At 46.7% G+C, this 16,798-nt stretch overlaps 1 protein-coding gene across 1 annotated transcript in view; it reads right to left on the reverse strand.

The window, feature by feature from the left end:
• Positions 1-561: 561 nt before the first annotated feature.
• Positions 562-16,798, reverse strand: part of KLHL3 (kelch like family member 3) — an 82,219-nt gene continuing 65,982 nt past the window's right edge. Inside the window, exons 7-13 of the mRNA XM_047097448.1 lie at positions 16,369-16,486; positions 15,786-15,983; positions 14,196-14,297; positions 10,699-10,827; positions 7,504-7,644; positions 5,132-5,275; positions 562-1,178 (exon numbers count right to left, since the gene is read on the reverse strand). Coding sequence (XP_046953404.1) covers positions 1,150-1,178; positions 5,132-5,275; positions 7,504-7,644; positions 10,699-10,827; positions 14,196-14,297; positions 15,786-15,983; positions 16,369-16,486 — 861 coding nt within the window. The 3' untranslated portion in view covers positions 562-1,149. The remainder of the gene's footprint in view (positions 1,179-5,131; positions 5,276-7,503; positions 7,645-10,698; positions 10,828-14,195; positions 14,298-15,785; positions 15,984-16,368; positions 16,487-16,798) is intronic.

The raw sequence follows: 16,798 nt of genomic DNA on the forward strand, positions 1-16,798 counted from the left end.
ACAAGAAAAGGAAGATGAGGACATTGGACAGACTTGGCCAATTGACCACTGGCATCAAGTGCTGAGGGCCAGCCCCAGCTGATATATACTCCTTTGAAGTCATCCGTGTCCACCTAAATCACACATGACCCCACCCAAAGCAGGGGCAAAACTATCTTTGGGTTTGGAGGTAGGATGACCCTTTATTTATCCTCCAAACCAGAACACTTTTGAGAGTAAAATGGGATGCTGTGAATAATTAAGCCTAGATAACCAGTATATATGGGGGTCTGTCCTATCACAGGAAAACTCAGAAATAGGATCCACTCAGACCATTTTAGGCAGGAACTACCTTACCACTTTGGTTTGTTGTTTTGTTTTTGTTTTTCATGTATATATAGATTTTTTTTTCTCCAATGTCACTCAGGGCTTCTCCAAAGAGCTAGTTTTCCCAGCTGAAGAGACACAAACTCTCCTTAACCTGAATCCACACATCAAAGACCAGTGGCCCAAGGATTAGGCAGTTGTCATCTGCCTCCTGGAGCAGAGCCCAGGGAGGAGCTGGGGAACCCATCTGTTCCCAGTTCTAGCACAAAGAGGGCATGGTACAGATTCAAGAATGCCCAGCTCTTTTGCAGACAGTGCCAGTAGTCAAGGCCAGTATGTGGGCATGGTCAGGGCAATGCCCCTCTCACCAGTTGCTTCTGGACATTTCTGGCCTCCAGAAGACAGCAGCTTTAGTCATCTCAGGGTTCCCACGGGGCAAATCCAGAAGAGAGGTTTCTGTGATTTGATTTTTAGCATAGAAGGATCAGTAGTAAAGAAATCCAGTAGATTGTCACACATCCCCAACTTAGTGAAACACCATGGTCTATACACATACACACACACGCACATATACACACACTTCAGGTTCTCAGGTATTCCCATAGAAACACACATAAAAAGCCCAAAGGTGCTGGAGCTGTCAGGAACCCACTGCTCAGGGAGGAGGCAGGTCACCAGCCTTCATGCTGGACGCACTTTGCCACATCGCCACATGGGAGGAGGGCACTTCAGGCTCCACCGCAGACTCTCGCAGCAAGTGGCCCCCCAGCATCATGGTGCTGCCGTTGTCGGTCACAGGCAGCACCCCTCCCCTCCCACACCTCCTGGCAGTGGGAGTTGGGGTCACAAGGGTTTGTGAATCACAGCAACACCTAAGATGAAGAGGAGAGAGAGTTAGCAACTTAGCTTCTCCAAAGTTATTCAGAGTCCCAAGGAGTTCATGAGTCCAAGCCATCCCAAGGGCCCCAGGCAAGGGAAAGGGGCATGTTTGTATCCAAATACGGAAGGGCCTGTGGACTCAGGCTGCCGGCCGGTGGCTGGCACTTTCCCACTCTCATGGCCAACTCCCAGCAAGATACTTGAACTCACAAGCACAGTCCTTCAACACCACAGGTTAGTGGTCTCCCACCCCCAGCCCCTGCATCATCACATGTACACAGTTTCTATGGTAACAACTCCTTTCCCGATCCCAGGACTCAGCTGACCAACACTCAGCACCTTCACCAGACCCCCAGAGGCGGCTCCACAGATCTACATCTGTATCACTGTAAGAGAAGTGACAGTGATTCGTGCCTACTTTTAGGAGACACTGAATATGAAGTGAAAAGAACACTGGACTGACTTCATGGAAGTAAGATAAACCGAATTCCACTTGTAGCTCTGCCACCACTCAAGCTGTACTCCGGCCTCAGGCAAGTCCATTTACCTCTTTAGGCTCAGCTCCCATACTATTTAAGGCCACCCAACTGAAAGACCCCTCTAAGGCTAAATTCTACTTGGAAAAACACTCCAGGGGTGCCTCAAAGCAGGGCTCAGTCGGTTAAGCTTCCAACTCTTGATTTCGGCTCAGGTCATGATCTCACAGTTCTTGGGATCAAGTGTCACATCAGGTTCTGTTGCTGACAGCTTGGAGCCTGCGTGGGATTCTCTCTCTCTGCCCCTCCCCCACTCTCACACGTGATCTCTCTCAAAATAAATAAATAAACTTAAAAAAAACCAAACCAGACATGTCTGTGTGTGTTAACGGTTTTAGCCAAGTTGAACCATCCTCCACAGCTAACTTTGTGAATCCACAGATGACCCTAGAATCTCTGTAATGTGGCAGATACCGTCGCTTGATTCATCCAACTTCCCTTCTCCATGCTGTCCTCTATTGTAGAGAATAGCACCGTACACACTCAGCTTCCCAGACTCCCTTGCAGCAGGAAGTGCCATGTGACCCAGTCCCGGCCAAGACCATTGTCAATGCACATCTGCCAGTGCTGCAGCTGTGCCTGTGTCCCTTGTCCCACCTCAGAGGATGCTTACATAGGGCCCAAGGCAGCAGCGGCAACTACTGGTGTAGCTGGCAAAAGAGAAAAGGGAGGAGAAACCTGGTTCTCCAACGACAGTCTGAGCCCCTTGGCCAGCCCTAGACTTCTTTCTGCCTAAGACAAATAACACGCCTTCCTTATTTAAGCAAGAACCTGTCAGTTTTTCTGATATCTGCAACTGAACAAATCCTAATTTACAGGTAAGGTCTACTGGTACAGCATAACTAGAGCCTCACTTTAACATATTCCCATGGCTATAAAATCTGGTTGCAGATGACACTGAGAGAACAATGCTAAAAGAAATGCCAGGATACCCATGTGGTGAGATTGTGCTAAGATATCCATTGCATATGAATTCTGGATAAAGGTGAAGGCAGAAAAGCTCTGAGGTGGGCAACAGCAGAGTCTCCAGACCCAGATGGGCTGCCTGACCCTGAGAACATCTTGCATGCACCTCAGGAATCTCTTTCATAATGCAGCGTTTTTTTTTTTAAAGTAGGTTCCTATATTGCTTTTTTATATAAACTTCTTTTGATTATAAAAGTAAAATATTCTCATTTTGGGAAATTTGGAAAATGCAGAAGAACACAAGGAAAAGAAATTTTCTAATCCCTTCATACAAAGAGAATCACCATTTAAAAAATTTTCTTTATGTTTTTTTAATGTTTTTTGGACTATTTCCTGGCTTCTGAAAATAATCCTGATCATTTACCAAGGGGATGTTACGTGCCAGGGAAGGCACAGTACTAAGTGTTCCACGTATTACCGCACACAAGTTGTAAGAGATGTGGTATGATTTTATTCTCATTTTACAAATGAGAATACAAGAGGTTCACTCAGACCGATTACCCACCCCAGAGTCTCCAGGGCAAGTAGCAGAACTGGAACTCAAATTCAGATCTGATTCCAATATCCATTTTTTTAGGTGGTAGCTCTTCAAACGTCCGTGACCCCAGGACTACCTGAGTGAGCTCAAGTGGTACATACTTTGTGCATTCTCCCTTTTTAACCTAACAGCCTGTCACAAACATGTTCTTATGACATTAAAAACACTTCCACTGTAAAAATATTCCACAGTTTAACTACTTCCTGATGGCAGACACTAAGTAGCTCTCTGCCCTCTGCTATCATAAATAATACTCCAAACAATAACTATCCATAAATCTCTGCATTTCAGACCATTTCTTTAGATTCTTAAAAAAAAATGGATTCACTCAGTCAATGGACTTTAACACAAATTGCACGTTTGCTTGTATCCTTCTCACCTGCTTCTAGAGGGAACAGACAATAAAGGAGTGGACATGAAATATTCAGCACATATATGAAATTCTAACCACTTATACCTAAACCTTCCCCTCTCGTTAAGGCCCAATAAGAGCCAAGGGAGGGTCCCTCACTGGCCTTGCTGCCTCGTACTCGAAAATGCCCTGGTCTTGCCACTACAGCTTTGAAAAGAAAATGAAAGTACTGGTTTTAATAATTAATCTTGAGAAAAGAATCATTCACTCAAAGACCAAAATACCTCTAGCATCTTTTATATTTAGTTGAGAAAAATCCTACACGAGGAAAAAAAATAAATTAAGTTTGCTGCAATTGAGGACCTGTCTTGACAAAATGTGATAGGAGCCCCTTTAAGCCTGCATGGTACAATCTTCCTCTGCACAGAAATCCAAACAAGACAGAGTGATTGACCTTCTAATATAAAAAGAGAATAAGAATGCTGTTGGAGTCGTGGGGTAGACTAAAGGAGATACTGGTTGTAGAATACGTAGGGTAATACCTGGCATGTTCGTCCGTGCTCAGTAAATAACTGTTAGCCCTAACTATTCCACTTCCTGGAAGACAAGATACAAGGAGCAGGGCTACATGCCCCTGCCATCAGCAGCACCCACTGTGGTCCGACCTCCCAGACCTCACCAAACCCATCACACACTCCCTAGGAATGAGCCTCTACATTGGCTTCATTCCTATTCCTCCCTCCAGCCTCATGCCCGGAATAGTTTCTTCCCCTCAGCTGGGGTAGTACAAAGGACACGGGCTCAGGAGTCAGACTGGAGTCTGAATTCTGACTTCGCCCTTTTTTTTAAAACCATGTGGTCTTGGGCAGGTTCCTTAAGACTCTCCAAACCTCAATTTCATCATCTATAAAATGGAAAGATACAGTCCCATTCATCCAGAAGGTTCTTGAAAAGATGACAGCAAATGTACACGCTGTACCAAACACATTGCCCTGTGGTACAGGGAGGGAGCACCTGGCAAAGGGCAGCGAGCTGTATGATGGGAGCCCCCCCCCAAAGTTTAATCATGCCCCATTTCCTCCAGGAAGTTGTCACCTGTCGTGTCCTAAAATATGTACAGCAGAGCACATTCCATTTAGAAGTTATGTGGACATCACCTTGTATGTCCTATTTCATGTAGACAGACCTTATCTTTCCAATTAAACTTGTGTAAGGCAAGAACTGTATCTTACTCTATCTAGGAGCCCAGAAATGGCAATGAAATTCTAAAACCTCTTATGACAAATCAGAGTAGTTGGAAGCGGCTCCCTGGAACACAGGTGTCAAAGAGAATTCTGGGGCTACCTTCAGGTTCGCTGGGGGAAAACAGTGCTAATTATGGGTATGTGTCATGGGCACAGAATGGAAGAGTGGTGGGTGACATGTGACAATTATCTGCCCTCTCTGGAGAAGGCGCTTAGTCCCAAGTTCAGCAAACTCACCTCCACCCCCACCCCACACCCTCTGTGCAGGGGTGGGTGAGATGAGGGTGGAGTCGGAGTGAAGCGCACTGACCTGCATAGCTCCGCCCTGTGCTCATGTTGGTTGGCAGCAGCGTCCATTTGTCGGTGACAGGGTTGTAGTACTCCACCGAAGCCAAATTGCAGGATCCATCATCCCCTCCAACCACATACAGGAGCCCATTCACTGCACACACCCCTGTGAACCAGAGGCCAGAGGAGACATTACAGCAGGAGTCACCAGTGATGGGAATGGATGGGAGACAGATCTGGATGGCCCTGGAGGTGCTCCTCCTCCCCTTCAAGGTAGCTCCAGGAGCTAGTTCTTCGGTCTCATTGTGCTCAACCGAAGGACATGCTGACAACAGCCACTGGGCTCCGAGGATCCCCCTTTCTAAAAAGGGGGAATCACTGCTACATGTCCCATGGACAGTTCCTGGTCCCTGACCCTATCAGTACTTAGAGCTTACCAGGATGGGCCCCTCTCTACTGGAGCATTGCCTACTGGTGCATGCAGACCTCTCATGCCCAGACTAAGGGAACCTCACCCACAGTACTACTGCTCTGCTTCTAAGTTTTCCCTGATAAATGCTGTTAGATCCCTCTTGTGTGGCTATGGCTACGTCTGTGATGCCTTTGCACTACTTAAGTCTAAATCCACACAAAGCTCCCAGGGACCAGGCATCCCTCCTGCTCTGATCTCACCGAGGGCTGGTTTGAGGGCAAGGTCTCATGCAGCAGGGACTCAAGGGTAGGAAACTGTTATTTTGCTCATCAAGAGCTCAGTCAGTTAAGTGTCCAACTTTGGCTCAGGTCATAATCTCGCAGTTTGGGAGTTCAAGCCCATTGTCAGGCTCTACGCTGAAAGCTTGGAGCCTGGAGCCTGCTTCGGATTCTTTTGTCTCCCTCTCTCTCTGCCCCTCCCCTGCTCATGCTCTGTATCTCTCTCTCTCAAAAATAAATATTTAAAAAAATTTTTTTTAATTAAGAGGCCATAGTCCAACATACATGTCTTTTTTCAAAATGAGACTAAGGGGTTGGTGATGTTCAAAAAGTTGTAATTATAAGTATTGATGAAGATATATCTCAAACACTGGTGAGAAGATAAAATGTACCACTTTCCTGGATGGTAGTGAAAGCACGTATGCTCACTCAGGCTCAAGAATTTTACTTCTAGACTTTTATTCTAAAGAAATAATTTTAGATGTGTGCACTGATTAGCCAAAGGACCATTTGTAATAACAAAAGCGTTACTGATAGAAAAGATGGAAATAAATGTCCAACAGTAGATTAGTTATTCAAATTATGATATAGCCATTTAAAATATCATGTAAATATATTTCATGTTATAATAAGTTATTCATGGAAGATTTTAAAGTGGATTGGAAAAGGAGATTTTAAAATAGCATCACAGTGTGATTCCACTTTTGCTATTAAAAAACAGAAATATCTGTATGTAAATGTGTACATATACACACATCTATTTTTGGACTCAAGACACACTAGCTGTGTTAGGTAATCCCTCGAGTGTCTATAATCTCTCGCTCATGTGGTTTAAGGCCAAGTGCCAAGTTACATCATGGTGGGCTTAGACAATGGGCAAATTAATAACTCTCCTCTGTTTACACTTTCAACATGTGAGCCACAAATGAATTTAGCAAACTGGTAACTTGATATAAAGGAAATAAATCTGCCAGAAAGTCACCTAGTTGTCTTTCCAGCCTGGGAAGCTAAGCTAAGTCAACACCTTCATAGAGTAAAGAGGATAAAGTAAGATATAATAACAAAGGACCCGAGCCAGAAGACAAAGTTGTCAAAGGAAATAGTTTAATAGGGATGTCAGTCTCCCGGAATAAAAATCTAAACCCTCTAAGATAAATCATTCCCACAGGAAAGAAAATGGGAAGGGACAGAGAGACAGAAGCACAAAGCAAGGAAAATGGGAAGTGTTCCCACCAGAGAATGAATAAGGGGACTGGTTACCCCTAAAAGGAAGGAGATGGGTTTCAGGTGGGAAGTGAGGGGTTCTCAGAACCAGGTAGTGGCAAAGAAAAGATAGAAGCAAGCATCATTGCCTGACCATGTCCACACAGCCTTGTGCTTAGCTACCCAACAGAGCCATTGGACAGGGGGCTTTGACGGTAATCGGAGGGCTTTTCTGGGTCTGTGTCCATGTGTGCACAAAGTCATCACCCTTTGTTGGAAGAGGAAGAACCCCCTGCATCTACATAGGGGACCCTGTGGCTAGCTTTTGTGGTCCCTGGCTCTCCCCTCTCCCAGCCCAGAGCCTAGCTGGCAAAGGGATACTCCTGTGTGAGGTACAAGCTTGGGCCCAGGTTCTGGGAGTCTCTCCCTTCTGCTTTTCTTTTGGAGCTAGTGTTCACTCCCAAACCCCGCAAGGACAGAAGGAAAGAGCAGTCATATTACCTGCGTTGCGCCTGCACATGTTCATGTCCGCCACCTGCTTCCAGGTGTTTGTTCCAGGATCGTAAACTTCAACACTTTTCCTCACCAGGGGCCCGTCATGCCCGCCTGTGGCATACAGCTGTCCACTGAGGACCCCGACCCCTGAAAGGCAGAGTACAGTGTCCCAGCTTCAAGCTGGCTACCGCGACCAGAAACCAGGAGGCCTGGCGTCCAGTCCTGGGCAACCGTCACCAGCAGGGTGACATGAGGAGTCCTGCTCTATTCCCCTCGACCTCAGTGTCCTCATCCGTAAAACAAATATGACACCCTGCCTGCCTCCTACAACTGTCAATCTGAGAATTCCCTAAATACAAAGCAAAAATGACCCTGTATCTATTAAGAGAAACATAAATATACATACATATGTAACATGTATGTGACCATGTATGTATAAAATGGGGAGAGAGGGTTCCTATGCAAAGAAATAAAGTAAAGAAAAAAAAAAAAAGGCTGAAAGAAATCCTCCAAAACATTAGAAGAAGTTATCTCCAGACGGTAAAATTACATTTGTCCTCCCGTTGGCCTGTATGTGTTGCCAAGTCTTCCTACTCGTATTCCTCAGCCTTCAATTACACTAGTTGAGTAAGAGGAGTTAAACCTGGCAACTAGCCGCGTAGCAGGTGCACTGCCATCATTACTGCGCAGACCTCCCTGCATGCCCCAAAGCAGAACCCGTCCTTTCTGCCACACACTCTCCTCTTAGCTTGTAGAGGGACATTACATCACTCCCGATGTTGATAGGCCCGAGCTTGCTTCTAGCATGGCATCGTGTACAGGATTCAGTGTCATCTTTTAAAATCCTTCAGTGCAGGTCACAGAAGGAAGGGGAGTGGAAACAGCAACAGACCTGGTGTCTGGGACACGTAGGTCTGGATGTGTGTCTCTAACTTGCTGCCGGGTGAAACTTCCCCTTTTCTAGGCCTCAGTTCTCCCATTTGCAAAGCAACACGGCACACGGGCTACCTCGCCGCACGACAGGCTGCATCACAATCAGGTGGAGAGATTTTGAAAATATAGATTCCCAGGGCCTCCCTCCCAGAGACACTGGCTGGGACTCAGAAAAGGTACCTCAGGTGATTGGGATGTGCAGCCACGTGTCAGACCCAAAGACTCAATTTCTAGGATATAAACTTCACACGGACAAGGACCCTATACTATTCAGACTATTTCCCTGTGCCTGATGGTACTAGGTCCTTGTTTGAATGCCAAAATATGTAAAATCCCATCTAGCAATTATGCTGGTTGTGCTGGTGGTTCCTCACAGTTGCCCTAAACTAACAGCAGATGGTGGTGTTGTATCAACAATGGCTATCCAACGGACTTGGGTATAATGAAATTCAGTGTGTTCCAAAGCAGCCTCATCTTCCCCTCTCCCAGAACTAGCAGAGCCTGGGTTCCAGTCATGGCCTCTTTACCCTCCTCCAACCATCTGCGAGCACTGCTCACACGCTATTGAAAAAGAAAGCAGCATTCCAGGTCCTCAGGGTCTCCCCTGCCCTTCTGCAGCCTCTTCCACAAATGTTCACACTGATGTCTCCTGGACCTAAAGCCACCATGGCTCCCAGCACTTCAAAGGGCCAGAAGTAGCCAGAGGCCAGAGTCTGGTTCTTCAGCCACCAAAGAACACCCACCATGCAGGTTCTCAACTCCAGAGGTGAGGCTTCCCCTAATCTTAGGGATGTGAAGCATATAACAAAAGCTGACCTGGGAGCCTGAGGCCAGGGCTCTGACAGTAACTTGAGTCAAGAGTCCACCTCTGGGAGAGGGAGCATTCCCTAAACTGAGGTCACCCAGTGCCACGGCCAGTAGAGTTGCCACCATCCACGGCCAGAGCAGCCCCAGTGAACTCCACACAGTAACAAGGCCTGGGCAGCCTGGCAAAGACAGAGCAGTTCGCCTCCAGAGGCAGATCTATGGCAGATGGGGCCGGTCTGTGCTAGGGGCTCCACACGGGGCTGCCCCTCCACACTTGCTGCTTGAGATGCTCCTAGAAGCAGCCCCATGTCTCGGTGCCATTCCACTCCTCCTCAGCTGTCCCTACATCCTTGAGCTTTGAACTTGCTCTCACGCCTAAAGTCACAGAAGATTCCTAGGAAGTACAAACAAGACTCTACCAAGACTCTCTAAACCAAAATTAGTAAAAGAGCTCTAGGAAGGGAGAGGAACCATGATATGTGTGCATTGAACTGGCCCCTGGGAACATCTACTGCAGCCCACTCATTTCACATCTGAGGAATCAGAAGCCAGAAAGGGGGAAGGGACTTGCTCAAAGTCACATGGCAAGTTCTAGCAGACTCAACACTAAAGCATAGGCCTCCTGACTTCCAGGCATTTGCTCCATGTTCAAGGAGGGCCAACTGGTCAGAATCAGCAAATACAATCTCACTAAAAGTAGTATTCCACATACAAATGCTTCTTATATGGGACCATACACCTTTTTGTTTTCTAACTAGTGAGCACACAAAAGTTTTTGAATAATATTAAAATAGCATTAAGGAATGCTGAGCAAGTAGTCATGTGTTTGGAACTGTAAAGTGAGAACACAATTCAGTCTTAAAAATACAATAAAGAAAAAAAAATGCACACACAAAAAAGACCTTGAGGACATTATGCTAAGTAAAAGAAGACAGAGAAACACAAATAACATATGATGTCCACTTATATGTAGAGTCTTAAAAAAAAAATCAAAGCCCACAATACAGAGAACAGATTGATAGTTGCCAGGGGGAGGGCCAAACGGGTGAAAGGAGTAGAAATCCTGACTCTACCAGTTATATGACCTTGAGCAAATTACTCACCCCTGGTCAACTTACTTTCTGTTAAGTGGAATTTATGTTGTGTCTACCTTTTAGGGGCACTGGTGAGGACTAAATAAATTGAAGGTGCTTATTAGGATGGCACCTGACACGCAGCAAGCCTTCACTTTTCAGGGATGCAGTTATTTCCACAGAGATGGAAGGGATGATGGTGAAGAGAATATTCCCTGCTAGAGGTTAACATGTAAGTGCTTGTGTCGAGCTGGAAAGGTGCCAGTGGGAATACAGACGTTAAAAGCAAAGAATGGGAAGGTGAAGTAAGGAAGAATGTTCAACTGTTGGTCTCCGGACCCACCTGGGAGTGGATCAGACATAGCCTGCGCCCTGAGGCTCCTCGTACCTGCGCCACTGCGGCGGGTGCTCATGTCTGCCACATAGGTCCATTCATTGGTTGCTGGGTTGTACTGCTCCACGGTACTCAGGCACTGGCGGGAAGCCCCATCATAACCCCCGACCGCATACAGCTTCCCTGGAACAGACAAAGTGGTTGAGGGTGGTGGCAGGGACAGTGGCACAGAACTGGAGCTTGGCTGAAACTCCATTGTTAACCCACTGGGGCACCTTCATCACCATGAGAGTTCAGGGCCCCTTTCCTCCAGAGGGACCACAAACCAGACTATGCATTCTTCACAATTCTGCCTTCTACCCCCTCTTAAGCCATGAGGCTCCTTAATGCAGTTCAGAGCATCTTTCTAAATAAGCACCCTAAATACCCAATGCAAAGCTATGGCCTGGCACCACTGTGGCTCAGCATATTCTTGCTAGTGAACTATATTAGATCTTCTCCAGAATAAGGCACCCAAGAAATAAAAAGCTAGTGGGGCCCAGCTACAGGCAGGCAGATTGACTTTTGGCTAATGGCTTACAACAGCAGACAAAACAAATATGAGAAGATATTCTTCAGTGAGAACCCAAACCGTGACTTTACCATACTTCATGTGCTCCATCCACAATTCCAGCAAAGGGAACATGTGGTCGCAGCATGGTGTGTGCACTCTGGGCTGGGGTGGCTGGAATTCATCGATAGGCTCTCTTGTGATCTTTAAGCCATGCGCAAGATCACTGAAACACCATTACGCATAAATAAAAATACCATAAGTTGTTATCTAAAGGCATCATTTCTGCCTGGGGATGGACATATGCGGTTGGACGAGGGGCAGGAAATCAGCATTTCAGCTCCCCTAGAGCAGAGATTCAAACTTGAAGGGTCTCTTCTTTCTCTTCCTCCCTCCCTTCTCTCTCTTTCTCTCTCTCTCCCCCCCCCCACCCGTTGTGTGTGTGTGTGTGTGTGTGTGTGTGTGTGTGTGTGTGTGTGTGTGGTAGGGGCAGTCCTACCTCATCTAGGCCTAGGCCTCAGACCTATGGGGAGTAATGGAGTTATAATAAGGATCTCAAACACTAACTGTAGACTAAATAAACACTGCCAAATGCAAATCCACTTAATAGAGTTACTAACCAAATGAGGTGCTTTTTTTTTTTTTGTCATTATGTGCTTTCCTGAGGGAGAAATACCAAAAATAAAACTACTATTTGGAAGTGTGCCATTTTTTTAAATTAGAAAGAAGCTCAAACTGCTGTCATATCAAATATAAAATTACTGGGGCACGTGGTTGGCTCAGTCGGTTAAGCGTGTGACTTCAGGTCATGATCTCACGGTTTGTGAGTTTGAGCCCCACATCGGGCTCTGCGCTAACAGCTCGGAGCCTGAAGCCTGCTTCGGATTCTGTGTCCCCCTCTCTCTCTGTTCCTCCACTGCTCACACTCTGTCTCTCTCTCAAAAATAAACATTTACAAAAATGTTTTTAATTATTTATTCTTCTATCATTGAGGCTGGTTTTGTTTTCTGCCCCAGAGTCCTTTCCAGGGACCCTTCTAAGAAAAAAGGGACACGTCCTCCCCAGTTCTGCCCTTACGTAAGCCAGAGCACAGATTCCTGACCCAACAACTCTTCCAGGGTCCAGGCTGCTCCCATGACACAGGCTGGCCAAGATGCAACAACCTGCCCACCAGCTGCCCTCTGCTCGCCAAAACCTAAGTCATTCAGGTGTGGAGGAGATGTGGAGCTCCCGAGAACAACCCCAGTGTCATTCAGACCAGACAGCCATGACAGAGGACAGAGAGAGGGCAGGGAAGACTGTGACCATGTGGAGAGCCCTATCTCCAAGGCCACGGTGAAGCAGAGGCCCCTTAAAATCCTCCTGAAACATTCTCACCAAAGCTATGAGGAGGACACACTGCAGCCCCAAGGTGACCCACAGCCAAAGAGCTTCAAATTCAGAATGGACAAGATCAACAAATTCCCAGGCTGTCCCCTGTCTCAACAGGCACGCTACAAGACAGCACTTCCTCCACACACAGAACATGCTCACACAAGCCCTTGTCAAGGGGAGTATTTCAAATCACGACCACAAAGGCAACTTCTCTAACCTGCCATCAACCATCCTAACCTTGCATCAGCTGAAAAAATACCGACTCAAGGTTTCTCCTTGAGTCTATTAACAGGGACTTGCTATTTTTAACCCCTACACTATTGTTTAGTATTCCTGGCTGAGGAACAAGGGAGGAAATGGGAAGGTGGCTAGACAAAGCACTTATATTTGGCAGACAAATCAATTTCTGTTTCCACCAGGAGGATGAGATTGCAAGAAACAATTTATCTTGAGAGGAGGACAAAATCCTTGCACTCACCAAAATGACTCATTTAGTATGTTAGAATAATATACTTCTAAATGAAAATTTATGCAATACTGGTGCAAACCAAGAAATGCAGTGAGAGAAAATATTTCTACTAATGTCTGTCTAATCACTGCACATTACACTCTCCCTAAAGCAAGTAAGTGTGTTCTTGTGGATGCATAGGAGATGGGGGGGGGCAGCGGGGAAAGACAGAGACAGAGACAGAGAGAGAGGGAGAGAGAGAGAGAGAATGCCTGCGTACATGTCTAAATGCATATATTCCAGCTACATTCCCACTTCAGGAGAGATTAATGAATCAGTGTCATCCTATAAAGTATACCATTTTTTTTTCCAAATATGCTTTAATACAGTGAATTCACACATATTTATAAAATCCCTATCAGCATTTGCTAATGGTCTGAAAGAGTGTAGCACAATGGAAAGAGCACGGAGTTAGGAGTCAGAAGACCCAGGCTCAAGGACCAGCTGTGCTATTTACTAACGTTGGGTATATCACTTGCCCCTCTGGCACTTCATTTCCCCATGTGGAGAATGGAGAAAATCTAAGCCCTGTCTATCTCCTCCAAAAGGATTTTGGGAACAAAATTTATATATAAAAGAGCCATTTATAAACTACAGAGCCCTAACTGGGCCCCGGATCTCACTACTCTCACCTGCCTCACCCCACACACCTTTCCTGACGTGAGCAGGACTCTGCCACCAACCTGTTCTGCAGTGACAGTAATCAGACCTGGGAAAACATGCCCACCTCATTCGAGGCTCTGTTAATGTGTTAATGTTCACCATATAAATAGGAGGACCAAACTAATTAAATAAAATGAACCCTCACCCCACCACATTATACTCCTACATTCTATGTTGACTCTAGATTCCTCAACCTATAACACAACTGTTGATAAGTAGCCAAAGCAACAGGCTGGTGTCTCCCCTCAGGCTCCACTTACTCCCCCCAATACACCTGGCCACCTGCTAGCATGAGCCAATAGCTGCACCCATCTGCGCCTTAACTTTCTTCATCTGTTCCATCAGGATCCCTGAATCTGACTCAGAGCAGTGATGGGAGGAATAGAGAGCCAGGGTGCTGGGACAAGACCTGTGGGCTGGGGCAGGGACGGGCCGCCGCCCACTGGTATTCCTTACCCTCCACGACACCCACACCCACGCTGCTCCGCCGTGTGTTCATTGGGGCCACGAAGAACCACTCGTTGGTCTTGTAGCTATAGGCTTCCACCGATGCTAGGCCTGGGAGACCAGAGACTTGTAAGATTTTTACTCATGAGGAGAGGTGAGGCCTCATCTGGTGTGAGGCTGGGGGAAGGGTCAGAAACCTGGGGATATGGCTGAGTACCACCTCTACCTTGCCATGCAGCCTGGGGCACCTCCCTGATGCATGTCCTCAGTGTGTCTACCTGAGAGGACCACAAAGGCCTGACTCGCGGTGGGTCACAAGTGGACATGGGGATACAACAGAACTGCCCTGCAAATGTAAATCATTACATCTACTGAATGGAGTAAAAAACCTGAGGTTGCCTCACTTGAACATGTTCTTTTCTCTTTTCTTCCTCTACCTAAGAAGCTAGAAAGCTGAGAACTTAGCGTCCCACAACCATTAGGGGTGACTCAGTCAAGAAGGCCTAAGAAGAAGTCTGATGGGCATTTCTGAAATAGCCTTTGTTTTTCTACACCAACCTGCTTGATGCTACCTGGAACACAAATGTGCCGGCTGGAGCTGTCACAGCCATCTTATGATCAGGAGGGTACAGCCAAGAGATGTTTAAAGAACCTTGGCCCCAATATTCTTGAGCAAGCAGATGAAGTTAGCAACTGACAACTCCGGGACGTCTTCCTTCATGGGTAAAACAAGATCTCTCATTTGTTTAAGCCACAGTTTAGCGAGGTTTTTCTACTCACAGCCAAAAGCAATTTCTAGAAGAAACAATGCCCCACTCTCTTTTTTTGTCTTTATTCTCAGATCCTACCCACTAGAGGCAGCCTCTCAAGGGGCTATAGACCCTAAAATATTATGAGAGAGGCAAAGAGAAGAATTGGAAAGGTTACCAATTGGTAAGGACACAAATGAAAATTCAGAGAAGTAAAAAATATTGTTTTTCACATCCCTGGGGGCATTTCAGTGTTAACAGAGTTACTGTCTATAGAGACATCCACCTGGAGGTATAGGAAAGGTGAGATAATCTCTCCAAGTTCATGTCTACTAGTAGTTTCTGATTTGAGCTCTGAAGCAACACAGAAGCCAGGAGCAATGGAACGCACCTGTGGTGGCACAGTCTGACAAAGCTTCGTGGGGCAGTAGAAAGGACAACGGATAAAGACTGCACGGCCTGAGCCAGGTCTCTTCCACGGCTTCCGTGTCCATCCAGAAGAGGGCTCTGACAGTCCTGAGATGCCCTCCAGCTGAGCATGCTCTCTTTCTAAGTCTCATCTTTTTACAAAAATGGGTTCCCAAACAACAGAAAGGAGAAAAGGGCCTCATCTGAGTGCAGGAGCCTTCCAAGAATCCTGGAAATGATACCACCCATGTGGGCAGTTACATATTCCATGTGTAGAAAGGCCTGGCTCTGGCAAACAAGGTAGGAGATGAAGAAGGAGGAGTGTGCTGTTGAGGTAGCTGTGGATGGACAGAAGGCTGACCCAAGAACTGGCTGAGCAAACCAGGGTTGCACTGAGGGCATGTCCCAGTCTAGGAGGAGTGGGGACCCATCCCGGACCTACCAGTGCTTCCATCAAAGCCCCCCACGGCGTAGAGCAGGTCATTGAGCACGGCTGCACCCAGAGTGCTCCGGCGCTCCTGCATGCTGGCGATGGACGTCCACTGGTCCTTCACACCATCGTACACATCCACCGTCCGCACGCGCAGTGAGCCGTTAAATCCACCCACAGCATACACATGACCAGCCATGAACACCACACCTGAGGCACAGGAAACCAAGGCATCGAGGTCATCTCAGGTGGCTGATCACTCGTGCTGATGAGTGACAGTGCGGGGGCCAGGCAGTCACATGAATAATTCTCCACAGAAAGTGATCTCCAACTTTACAGAATAGGAAGTCATTGAGGGACTCACTGGATTTCTATTCATATATGCTTTTCCAAGGGTGTTTGATTCAAGCAAATACTGGTACTAGCTTCAAGTCCCTAAGCACATAGCAACTACCCCAGAAGGGGTAGCCAGATATTGGGCAAGTGGGGAATGGAAAGGAAGAGAGTCTGTAATGCACACGTTTGTGGAAACAAGGAGCAATTCAGGATTGCCAGCAGTAAGCAGAGACAGACTGGGGAAAGGCAGGCTGCTTACCTGCTCTGCATCTCCTGGAGGGAAGCTCAGCTATCTGGTCCCACCGATCCTCTTCAAAATCATAGCATTCCACACTGCGGATCGCCTTGGGTGCCTGGCCACCAACCACAATCATGACCTCCAGAAAGACAAACAGACATTGGCTGGGTCTCCACAACATGTGGATTCATGAATGATCAATCCCTGGCACTTCCACATGCCAACTGCCCAGGGTTCACGAATGATCTGCCATGCCCGTTGATGACAGAGTTACGTACATGAAGATGCTACCCAGAATCACCAACAGATAGACTTTCCTTGCACAGTCAGTCCTAACAAACAAAATTGTAAGGTCTACCCTTCCCAAAGACTTGTGCTCAGGGCTACGTTGGTGGTACATGTAGCCACTCAGGACATCTACAATCTCAATGCCCTCAAGGATTTGAGCCAG

This window comes from Lynx rufus, unplaced genomic scaffold (genome assembly GCF_022079265.1).
Source record: "Lynx rufus isolate CCGP_SWC_20201006 ecotype Redwood Valley unplaced genomic scaffold, mLynRuf1.p SCAF_1, whole genome shotgun sequence".
Taxonomy (NCBI): Eukaryota; Metazoa; Chordata; class Mammalia; order Carnivora; family Felidae; genus Lynx; species Lynx rufus.